The sequence below is a fragment of the Mus caroli genome, chromosome 1 (assembly GCF_900094665.2).
Source record: "Mus caroli chromosome 1, CAROLI_EIJ_v1.1, whole genome shotgun sequence".
NCBI classification, from domain to species: domain Eukaryota; kingdom Metazoa; phylum Chordata; class Mammalia; order Rodentia; family Muridae; genus Mus; species Mus caroli.
The window spans coordinates 124,083,223-124,095,656 of record NC_034570.1 but is presented as its reverse complement, the minus strand read 5'-3'; the positions used below and the strand labels follow the sequence as shown (position 1 = coordinate 124,095,656).

The window sequence follows — 12,434 nt, the reverse complement described above, 5'->3', positions numbered from 1 at the left end:
AGGCTAAGGATGTCTGTCTTTGAAGAAAAACACACAACCCAACTCCCAGTCACTCTTCGCTGAAGCAACCGCCCATCCTGCTCCAAATCCCTACTCAGTACTGTATCAGCGTTGTCCCAGTGTGTTCCAAGGGAGAGTCAACGGATGAGCTTCTACACAATTGCTAAGCCGATAACTAGGCTCTCTGGTGATCCCAACAGACAAAGTAAGGGTACCGACCCTTTTAGTCTTCCATATGTTAGACTAATCAGTCACTATGATTAACAGGGAACAAGATGCCCTGTTCAAGCCCCACTGTTCCTTAAGTGACATACTCTTTCTTATTAGCTTGGCGCCCTAGAAAAGGTGTGATGTTGACGAGGGCTACTACTATGTTTGTTTGGTGAATAAAATCCTGAGGAGAAAGAACAAACAGCCACTTCCCTGATGACTCCATAGAAGCTGTTCAACTTCTGAGGGGCATCTGTAAATGGGCTGCTGTGAAATATGAACTAGGAAGTATAAACAGAGAACAAGGTGAAGAAAAGCCTCCTGGCTACAACCTAAATGGGGGTAACACAATGCCTAGAGGGGGAGAATGGCAACAATTAGCTGCTTAAGTAATAAAAGAAAGGTGCTCATTTATAAAGTTATGTGAAGGTTACCCCCCCCCAATGTTACTTTTAAAACGAAGTTCTAATCTATAAATGAAAACTGATAATTAAAAACAGTCACATTTGCTGAGGATAGACTGAAATTAAGACAAGATACAAGCTTTCTACTAAATGCTATATTGTTAAAAGTTAAACTTCATAATTTCAAAAGATACCTTTGCATTTGGTACTTGTTTTTCAAATCTCCTTCAATATAAAACACAAAGAAATCTCCTGAGTTGATTTAAATCTTAAGATAACAGAATACAGTCTAGATGACTCAGTTCATTTACCTCTTTTACTGACTGCTCCCGTAGGTACCCTGACCAACTGAGTTTTCAGGTTACAAATTAACACAGAACTGCCAATCTAACCATTGATTATGATGGAAAAAAGTGGTTTGATTACAAGTTGACACCTTTAATAATTGGCACTCCAGATAAGTAATGAGCACCTTATACTGTCCAAAATAGTTCACGTTTCTATATCATTCCCACTCTTAAGAAAGACATCGTACATATTTACACAGAGGCATTAGGCGGCAAACTAAAGTCAGAGCAAGCAATACTATTAGCAAGGAAATACATAAGAAAACAGCTCTACAAAGGCCTGCAGCATCATAGAAACATAGAAAGGCTCATAGAAACATTTTTAGTTGCACCATACAGGAAATCTCCAGCAGTATAATATTAAGAAAAATTCAGCCTGATATTCACAACTATTTTTGATCTATTTCAATAGAGCCTAATTCAGGATGGCCAAAGAGAACATTTGGCCATGCTTTCCAATCCTTCACTGGTCAGCCAGGAGGATCATACAGAATGAGACAGAACATCCAGCTAGGTATCAAGTCTTGGTAGCATCCATAAGTTAGTCTTTGAGTGACTAATTATTTCTAAGAAAGAGAAAAGGAAGGACAAATGAGCAGTGAACTCATTATGGGCATTTCTAATCAGGGTTGTGGCAAGTGATTAGACGGGTCTAGTTCCAGAAGTGGCAAGTGATTAGATGGGTCTAGTTCCAGAAGTGGCAAGTGATTAGACGGGTCTAGTTCCAGAAGGGAGTGCATAGTTGCTCCAAAGTAGGGCAAGCTGCAGGTGTCCACTTCTCTAAGTAGCAGCTCTTCTGTCCACTTTGGCCTTTGATACCTTCAACAGATCCAGGCATGTATCAAACCACTATGTCTCTCATGGGGCGGGGGCAGGGTAAGATTATATTTGTAACAAACCAGTCCTCTGTGGCATTGCACTGATGAGGAACCGGAAGTCTTGGGTAACAAGGAAAACAGAGCTTGTGTTGTCACCTCAAGCTCAGATATGGAGTTAAGGTAACAGAAACAGAGATCAGACAGTGTCAGCAAGCCTGTCCCTGGAGTGTTACCTCCTCGAGAGGTATCCTCATGAGTGCTGGCCCTCCTATACAATCAACACTAATGAGCTATGTGATATCAAAGTATTTCAGTGGCCCCAGACTCCAGATTGACAGTGGTCTATTTGCCTTCCAATTTCCCCTTAATCCTTAATCTGCTGTAACATGTAACAGATAAAGGCAGTTTTTTGTTAGTCATTAAGGCTTACAAAATGGATTCTGTAGTGATTGGCCACTTGCACATATTAATAAACAGCTATCATTTACCTGGCTGGAGCATAACTCAGCTTACCCCTATAATTCTGCCTTCAAAATTTTGACACTAATGCAAAAATTATCCAGTCAAAGGGAGTCCACACCTTTGATCCCAGCACTCTGGAGGCAGAGGCAGGTGGATCTCTGTGAGTTTGATGCTAGCCTGGTCTATAGAGTGAGTTCCAGGACAGTCAGAGCTACACAGAGAAACCCTGCCCAAACTGCTCTCTACCCCATATCCCCAAAAAAGGGGGAGTCCACAGAAATGAACCTTAAACACAATCCTCAGAGCAGACTGTTCTGTTTCTGCAGTGCTGAGAGAGTAGAACCTACAGCCTTGCACATGCTAGGCCCGTTCACTAACACTGACCTACACCCTGAAACTGTGGGCTAATTTTCAAATTAGCATTCTGGATGAGTTTTATTTTTTAATATCTGGTGGGAAACAACTGCTATTGAGAAATATCTGAAGTATCAAATAACATGAGTTATTTGTAAAAAATCAGCTTCCTTAGCTGATTCCTTGCGGTCTCTGGGCCACAAGCACAGCAGCAGCTCTAGGTTTGTTCAAAAACCTCCAAAACTAGCACGCTATTGAATGAAGAAGCATGCCCTTGCCTCAACCAAAGAACCCCACACAGAAGATATGACAGCTTACTCTGAAAGCGCTAGTTCTAGAATTATGTGGGACTCACAAACAAATTTGCAGCCTCACTAAGTTCCCAACTGTAGTGACCTGTCAGTAAATCCACAGACAACCCTCTGAAGGTCCTGGAACCATGCCTCAAGCTCCCTGCTGAGGTCTGGCCAAAGGTTCTGCTCCTTAGCACTGTGGTATTTAGTCTATTCTGGAGATTTCCATCAGGAAAAGATCAATGAACCAAGGCCGGAGAAGAACACCACAGGAAGGGCACAGAGTTGCATGGAGAGGCACACATAGCATGCAGTTGGGAGGAGCTGCTTTGCCCCTTATAAACGGTATCCATCCTCTCACCCTAGCAGGGGCAAGTTCTCAAGTCCTTCTTAAGGACAGAGCTGTTTGTTAAATAGTTGCCTCTTCTTAAGGCTCACCCACTTCAGTGCTTCAGAAGTAAGTAGGATAAGCCTGCATGAACTATCCTGCTCCTAAAGACACAGTACTGCCTTTAATGCCTCAGTACTTCCTGCAACCCGGACGCTAAACTAGGTGACAATGAATGTGTCATCTTCACAAAGACCCAAGGAGATACTCCTACTCTTAGGAGAAAAGCTGAAATGCTGGCCTGCATGAATACCCAGTAGGCACCTCACAGAGTGCAGAATTTTACTGCAAACTCTCTTTTGCACTCAGACAACAACACTAATGCACAGATTCAGATTTGAAGGCCAATAAGCTCATTCTCCAGGACTGAAGAGATTTCCCAACATTCTGATCTTGGTTCTCATTTAGACATGTAGTTTCTGTGGCTACTAGTGAACATATCAACTAAAATTAAAATTTTAAGTCATTCTATAATTGAGAAAGAGAATTTTACAATTCTGTAGCTGTTTATCATTTAATATATATATATTCATACACACACATATATATATATACATATGTATGTATATGTATATATATGTGTATATGTATATCCTATTGAAAAGCACAAGATTAATTTTAACTACTTTTTATCCTGGTGATGCAGCTCAAACCCAAGGTTAGGCAAATGCTGCTCCATGGAGCTGTATCACAGATTCCCTGAGTCCTTAAAAGAATTAGAGGGGAAAAAAGTCAGGCATGCTTGCACACACCTTTAACTTCAGCACTCTGGAGACAAGTTCGAAGTCAGTCTGGTCTGTGACATGGTGAGTCCCTTTCTTTGGTTTAAAAACAGCAGAAGCATGAAGACTCTGTCCTCAAGTGGTCTGATTAATTTTATACATCTGGCCACATTTTAAATCATGCTAAAGGCAACTGGGCTTTTTGTGCTTCACACTGGACTTCCTCTTAATCTTATGCACACGGCTTACGCACATGGGCTATAGAAAACCATCTTTGTAAGCAATCAAGTACCTGTACCTCTGTAGTCAATTACTGACCTGTGCTCTCTGCTGACTCTTTCATGACCCACACACACAACCTCAGGACTCAGCATGGGGGTGGAAACCATAGCAGCCACACTCACTGTGCAGACCTATCTATCAGACCTGGTGGTGCAGTGTTGCAGTATGAAAACTTCAAGTCTAGATATACTAAACTTGGGGGTCTAATGACTGACTCTTCTTCAATTTCTCTGTAGAAAATAATTCCTATTTATAGGCAACAATTAACTTGTAAAGGTAAAAACTGAACAAGGAATTCTGCTTTGTATTCTAGTATTTATCAAAAGCACTTTTTTTTTTTTTAAGATTTATTTATTTATTATATGTAAATACACTGTAGCTGTCTTCAGACACACCAGAAGAGGGCGTCAGATCTCATTGCGGATGGTTGTGAACCACCATGTGATTGCTGGGATTTGAACTCAGGACCTTTGGAAGAGCAGTCAGTGCTCTTACCTGCTGAGCCATCTCGCCAGCTCAAAAGCACTTTTAACACACTTAAATTTTAAAGTGGCTGGAAAAAACTAAATATAACCAGTGACATTTCATCTAACCTGAGTCAATTAGGCACAAAAAAAGAATATTATATTAACAAAGCACTTCTCTCTCTCTCTCTCTCTCTGTGTGTGTGTGTGTGTGTGTGTGTGTGTGTGTGTGTGTGTGTGTGTGTGTGTGTCTCTATCTGGCGTCCCAAGGACATTTAGTGGAGATGAGCTCTAACTTGATTTTTTTTTTTTTAAACAAATCTGAGTTAAATGGTTCACAGGTATTTCCATTCCTTGATAAAACTCCCTCAATCATGTTTCTCGTTATACTAGGGGCTGAAAGGGCTCAGATGTTAAAGGCTAAGACTCACAACCTAAAGGACACTTACAAGTTAAAAAGCTACATTGTGTCTTTTTGGCAATTTCCTCCTATTGTCAAATATTGGAAGAAACTTCAAAGCCTTTTTTCTTCTTTAATATTATGGCACTGATAACAAACTTCCTCCTCTGTTTAGACTGATAAGCAAGAATCCTACTTCTTGGAGAATCTCAACAGTATGCAGATGCTGAAGTTTAATAGTCAGGTGCTATATCAAGCCTGCTTGTATTTCTGGCTACTTGTCTTGGGGCAAAAATAAAAAACAAACTAAAGAAAAATCTACAAATAAAAATGTAAAAACAAAACACCAAGGGCAGGTACAGACAAAATATATTAATTGGAGGCTCATAGCTTTCTGAGTCATAGATTTTCCTATAGGAATCTAATGGGAAGTAGGCGTTCTTACCCATAAAAACACTCACATAACACTTTGTATCTGGGACTCTTTAAATCTACTTATGGACTTAAGAGTTAAAAACCAATGAATTAAGTCAATTTTGGTTTAGCTTGCCCTTAGCAGCTTGAACTCCAGAGATTTCTTGATGCTGGGGAGAAGGAAGGAAGACAGGGAGGGAAAATCCCACTGCAGTTAAAGGAAGTCAGGAGCTGTACAAAGCAAGGCCACAAAGCAAGCCAGATGGTGCTCCCAATGTGTCCTTACCTGCCAAGGACTGGCTGAGCTCCGCCTGCACTTTACCCTTCGTTGATCCTTCCAGAGGTAAACCTCTGTCCCCTTTGTAGAGTTTCGGTTTAAATGGAGAATCTTTCTCTTTACCTTTTGATCCTTTAGGCCGGCCTGCTTGCTTCTTCTTGGATTTGCCATCCCCCTTCACACCCAGTAGTGGATGGACTTCTGCAGAGAGACAGAGAGCCATGAAAGACAGTGCATACCACCCGGGTCCTCATCCCAATCAGACCTTTGAGTGCTCAGAGCTTTGCTTTTGTGTCCCACATCACTACTCTATGAAAAAAAATTGATTATTTTTAAAACTACAAAAGATTATCTACTAAATTGATACTTGCCAGACCAAAGGCATACACAGTCTATATGGTTTATACCAAACCACAACAACTCCAAATTAAAAACAATTAAAATATCCACTCATCTGAGTTGATCCAAGCCTGAACAGGAGTGTGTGGGACACAAGCACATAGCATATGCGTATAGGACCAGAAAACAAGGCAAGGACCAGGGCAAGAGGCCTGAGTCTACCACTTTCTGTGACACCTTGGACAAGTTATGCAACTTCAGTCCAACTTTTCTCCTTTGCAAAGCAATAATAATAATAATAATAAACTAATTTGCAGGGCAGATTAAAACATGAGCAATCATATAGAAACTACACAGTGGTGCCTGGAATAAAATATACACATCAGAGACTGTACAGTTGTATAATTAATTGATCTCCTGTTATCTATAAGAAAAAAGAATGGATGATGCCTAGTGGTAGTACTACCCAACCATTATCAAATCATTTAAACATGTGTAATAAAAGCTCCCAATCCCACTGTAAAAGCAAGAAGGAAAAATGATCATGCAGCTCTGACTGGCACTTTACTCGGGGGGGGGGGGGGGGTGAGGGGGGTGGATGAACAGTTCAGGAAACAATTCCTGAGACATGTGTCAGGAGACAGTGTGTACTCTTAGGCAACACAGTGGAGGGCAAAACATCCCCATTTTAAAAGTGAACACTAACTCAATCAGCACAGAACTGTAAAGCAATGTAGAAAAAGACTCATGGGAAACTCCTTCCAAAGTAAAAATGGCTCAAGTAGGAAATTCCTGTGCCCAGGAGAATAAGGCAATGAACCCACAGACACTGGGAATAAAGAGGTGGCTCTCACCATCATTCGGCACTCCTTGGAGCTCTATATTGGTGGTTTTAGGTTTCTTCTTTGGTGGCTGTGACCCATCTGCTGAAGACTGCCTCTTCTTCTCTGAACTAGCCCCTTCATCCATCAAGGAGCTTGGGACTGCATCCGGTGGAGGGCCATACGGGTTTTCTTCAGGGTCTTCTACCTCAGGGGCAATGGGTAAATACAATAGAGCCTTTGAATCTTCCAGCTCTTCATCACTATTTGGAACAGGATCAGACAAGGGATTGGAAAAAAGAGGAGATAGTTGCTTAAACCACAAGCCCTTCAGCCTTTCCTCTAGTGCCTATATTTAGTACATAAAACAGTTACAGCTCTAGACTTTAACAAAGCTGAAATGAAGGAAAGAAACCAGGCAAGAGAATAGTAAGCTGACAACCATAAGTAGACTAACTTCATTACTACTGTTTGTTTTTGTTGTTTGTTTCAGACCCTGAGACAGGGTCTCTCTGCATAGCCCTGGCTGTCCTGGAAATCACTCCATCAACCAGGGCTGGCCTCAAATTAAAGAGATCCACCTACTTCTGCTTCCCGAGTGCTAGGATTAAGGTAGGATCCACCATGCTTGGTTTTACTTCAGTTACATAAACTCTGTATTACATTTTGTTCAGTAAAGAACTGTTCTCTATTCTACAAGTGTGCAGTTGGGAGTGAAGGGAAAGCTGGGGAAACCGGGCAGTGCATAAGACACAGGAGCGACACTCAGCCTTTCAAGTTGCTCACCTGCTACAGAAGGCAGCAATGGGATCCACGCTGGTGACATCTACTTCCTCATCTTCAGCAGCATCAGCCCCTGAAGGAAAGAATATTGGAGAGGTTTGAAAAGAAATGCAAAACTGCTTTTTACCTAAGAATAACCCAGCAGTTCATTTCATTCAATCACTTAACAGCAGGGGCTGAGTCCTCACTAGATTCTAACACTGGAAACAGTGACAACCAAGAAGTTGGGAACAGCTCTTCAGTAAGTCTCATAGTCTCCCAGGAAACAGACAGACCACTTCAACATAACACAGTATGAAGAGCAGGTTTCAAGTTGGAGAGATTCAAGTCCCTTTTCTTTAATCTGATTCCCTAATTCTTAGCACTATGAAGTGGCCCAGCTTTCAAAGATCTGTCCCTTAATTACAGTGCCACCTGGCATAGTAAACATTCACACACACACACACACACACACACACACACACACACACACAAAGTGCATGTATGCATGCATGCACGCAAACCTACTATGTTCAAAGTTCTGTGTTTAAACCCAGGACGATAAATCAAATCTCGAGGGAGTGGTGACGCACACATGTAATCTCAGCACTGGGAGGCTGGTGCACAAAGGTTAGGAGTTTGAGGTTAGGCTGTGCTAAGAAGGAGACTCTGTTTTCAAACAGCAATAAGAAAGGTCAGATCTTTATTTTCAAGGAGTTCCTATTCAAAAATTAAGAAGATGACATTAATAATAATAGTGATTATGATCATAATAAAAAAGACTTAGGGGTTTCTTCATATAGGCTGAGCATACATTAAGTGCTTTACAAGAATTATTCCATTTATCCCCCTACAATGCAAAGACATGGTGTTACCATTATCCACCTTAGAGATGAGGCATTCAAGTATAAGTATTTTGTCAAAAGCTGCCTGGTATCAGAGCCCATGATCTTGACCTTTTTACTACTGATGAAGATGTAACAGAAGATACACCATCAACTGAGCCTGAGCACATTTCTGTGCTTCGAGTGTGGGGTACGTACACTCTCATTTAACCACCTGTGACTCACCAGGAAATACAGGTGAACTGTCAGAGGCTGCTAGACCAGGCAATGCCCATGTGAGCCTAAGTAGCACACACAGTAAGACTCTTCAAGCACTGTGAAAACTATGTACATGTGAGGGGAACGTGGCAGATGAAGCTTTGAGCACAGTTACAACACCAAGTAAATAAATGCATTCACTAATTCAAGGAGCATTAAGTAAGACAGTCCTTCCCTTCGGAATACTATCTGTTATTGAGAGGCATCACCTGTTTGCTCAGGCTCACTCTTATCTTCATCCTCAATATCAAATTCTGATTCTCTTTCCTCATATTCTACATTTTCATCCAACTCTTTGAAGTCTGGTGCAAATGCACTCCAATTTTCCTATGACAAAACAGACGAGTCACTGAACGAAAAATCAGTAACAATGTAAGTTCTGACAACTTATCTTCAGCATGAAACAGACTAAGCATTCTAAGATTAAGCCTGGGATAAGAGAATAAAATCTTAGGTATCTAAAGGGTTTGGTTGCCATCCTGATGTATTTTCTATATAAACACTTCAAGTTTATTAACTGCATTTCTTTCCTAAATCACAGCTTCCTTTAATCTTTTCAAAATATACTTCACAAAGGTAGTTTAAAAGTGTTCAAGTGAGAAAGCAAAAGATATGTTTAAAAAGTTGTAGAAAGTGTACACACATGGAAACAAAGCTGGAAACCAGCTCTGAACTAAGGACACCCCTGTGAAGCTGCACTAAATATAATGAACTGAATTAGGCTACAAGGATCAGTTGCAAAACAAAGTAACTAAAGTAGTATTTAGCTTACTCTGAATGGCGGCTTTTTGATAAAAGAAATACCTAGTTTCAAAGTAAATCAACAACAAAAAAAATACTTACTACTTGATTTTGGGCCCAAATGGACACCACTCCACTAGAAATAGAAGCTATGATCGGTCGGACTGGATGCCACTACATTGTAATTTGAGAGAGAGAATTGTTTGTCAGAACAGATGCAAGCCATTCTAGAGTGTGCCACGAAAGCAATGTCCTGCTCTACTCACAGCCACGTCCAGCAGGAGTTCCCCTCTGGTCCCGTGTAAGATCTTCACCAGGTTGCCAATGCTCTTTTCCCAGATATACAGCGCATGCTGCCTCGCAGAGCCTGCCACTATGTACTCCCCATCCCCAGAGAAACAACATTTTTTCCATGGAGTCCTAAAAGACAAAGAACATCCCCAGGAGAAACTGGAACAGAAGCCCAGGGAAGGTCGGGCAAATGCTCTTTTGACAGCAACACCTACCTATTCACCAAGTCCTGCAGCTTCTGCATAGGCTCCGGCTCTCCATCCCTTCCACACGTTAAAATCTCTCTGCCGTCATAGACTCTTATTATTCGATCTGCTGTGTTAATCAGGAAGCAACTATAGAAAGGAGAGGGGTTTCAGCCAAGTCAGAAACCTGTCCCTGTTAACACTGCCTACTGCTACTTCTTAGACCAGTTAAATGAGAGAAACTAAGAGTGTTCAAGATTCAGTGGCCACGTATCTCTTCTTGTCACTCCAAACCAATGAAGTAAAAATACAAGTGCTTTATCCCGAGTATCCTCAAACCTCACGTTAACACTTTCTGGACTGAACTAAGATCTAAGACCTCTGAACCAGCCTGCTCAATCCACATCCTATGCAATATTCAATAATTAAATACTTCATTTATCTGGTCTGTTTCAAACACAATATGACTATTTATGAACCAATAAGCTAAATGTGTCTTTTTTAAAATGATGATTTTATTTATTTGGGACTGAGGGTGCACCCCAGTTTTAGAGCACTTGTTTAGCATGAGGGAGGCCCTGGGGTTTTGTCTCTAGCACAGCTAAAAATAAGTGAAATATTTAAAATCTTTACTCAGGTCTATGCACTAGGCACTTTGATTCTAAGCAATGATACTTAAGCATCTTTCTGTAAAGGAACTGCCTGGTAAACTTCCAACAACAAAAAGTGACCACTGGTCAGTGAGGGACATTTTATGAACCTAAAAACCAGACAGTAAGCAATTCTAACAGCATTAATAACATTTATAAATTACATACACTGCAATAATAATTATTATGAAAATAATAGCTATTAAATTAAAATAGATAAATAATTATTATTTGCATTTCATTCACTTACAAAAACAAACAAACAAAAAAAAAACCCCCCAAAACCAAAAAACCAACCCTAAAGCAACCCTAAGGCCGCACTGACATCTCAGTGCCATTATCTCTGCACTCAGGGAGCTGAGGTAAGAACCACAAGACTTAGGCTAGCCTGAGCTATGTAGTGAGATTCTGTTACAAAAGTTCCATGCCCACAGAGAAGACAAGGCCTCACTCACCTCCCCTTCCGGGCAAACTCAATTGACTTAATGGCAGTAGTATTGCTTGTCCCAGTTGTTACTCTGAAGGAAGCAACAAGATCCTGAGAGTCTGTTTTTAGGACCAAGATCTAAAGTTCACAGAACAAAAATAAAAAGTAAATATTCTGATGACTTGTTTTTAACTGTGAAGAGACCTAGTAACAATTCAAATATCTCTATTTCTATATAGTCAACCTTATTAATTAATACTATCTTTTATTTCTTTCAATTAACTACAGAGTCTTGGCTATCTACTCTATGAACATGTTCGACATTATTCATTGTAACAAGTGGAAACAAACTAGTGACTGACACATAGAACAACTGTGGCACACGAATATGATATGACTGAACTCTGACACACAGTACAACAGTCACCCTGAGGACACCGTGCGGTATGAGATATGCCAGTTGCATATGGGGAATTACAGTATTATCCCATTTCCATAAAGTGCTTACAGTGGTCAAATTCAAGAATAGGACACAGAATGACTCTGTCAGGCCTGGAGACAGACTCCCTGATAGCAGTTCAATTTGCAAGATAAGAGGTCTACAGAGGATAGTGGTGAGGCTAGAATGCATGAGTATCGCTGAGCTTAACATTTTAAAATGTTTATTACAAGGATAATTTGTGGGTAGTTTCTTTATGTAAAACTGCTACCAGAAGAAACACCTACAATGTACTGCCCTCCCCCACCCCCAAAGTCTACACTTCCAAACATCTTAAAGGGCAAGTTGAAGGGAAAAAAGATGACAGTCTCAGTACTATATATAGGTTAAAATGGCTTGAATTAGACCATGTTTCTCCCCTCCCCTCCCCTGTGTGCATGTGCACGTATATGTACATTTATTCTGTTTTGTTTGTTTGGTTGGTTTTTGGTTTTGCTTTTAAGACAGGGTTTCTCTGTGTAGCCCTGGCTGCCCTGGAACTCACTCTGTAGACCAGGCTGGCCTAGAACTCACAGAGACATGCCTGCCTGCCTCTGCATCCAGAGTTCTGGGATTAAAGGTGCACACTACCTCTCCCCGGCTGTACTGGGTTTTATAGAACTAGATATGAAGCTATCCTCATCAGTGTGTTCCAGATAGTAACTTTGAAATAGTCTCGCAGGGCGTGGTGGCGCACGCCTTTAAACCCAGCACTTGGGAGGCAGAGGCAGGTGGATTTCTGAGTTCGAGGCCAGCCTAGTCTACAAAGTGAGTGCCAGGACAGCCAGGGCTACACAGAGAA

General features: G+C 41.0%; 1 protein-coding gene across 3 annotated transcripts in view; it reads right to left on the bottom strand.

The window, feature by feature from the left end:
* Nucleotides 1–12,434, bottom strand: part of Rbbp5 (RB binding protein 5, histone lysine methyltransferase complex subunit) — a 29,788-nt gene that overhangs the window by 1,971 nt on the left and 15,383 nt on the right. For 2 of the 3 annotated variants that reach the window (XM_021167338.1, XM_029477835.1), the window contains exons 6-13: nucleotides 11,183–11,292; nucleotides 10,108–10,227; nucleotides 9,868–10,021; nucleotides 9,704–9,775; nucleotides 9,070–9,187; nucleotides 7,782–7,851; nucleotides 7,029–7,258; nucleotides 5,845–6,036 (exon numbers count right to left, since the gene is read on the bottom strand). In XM_021167338.1, the coding sequence (XP_021022997.1) occupies nucleotides 5,845–6,036; nucleotides 7,029–7,258; nucleotides 7,782–7,851; nucleotides 9,070–9,187; nucleotides 9,704–9,775; nucleotides 9,868–10,021; nucleotides 10,108–10,227; nucleotides 11,183–11,292 (1,066 nt within the window). The remainder of the gene's footprint in view (nucleotides 1–5,844; nucleotides 6,037–7,028; nucleotides 7,259–7,781; nucleotides 7,852–9,069; nucleotides 9,188–9,703; nucleotides 9,776–9,867; nucleotides 10,022–10,107; nucleotides 10,228–11,182; nucleotides 11,293–12,434) is intronic. The other variant, XM_021167346.2, reaches the window with a different exon arrangement.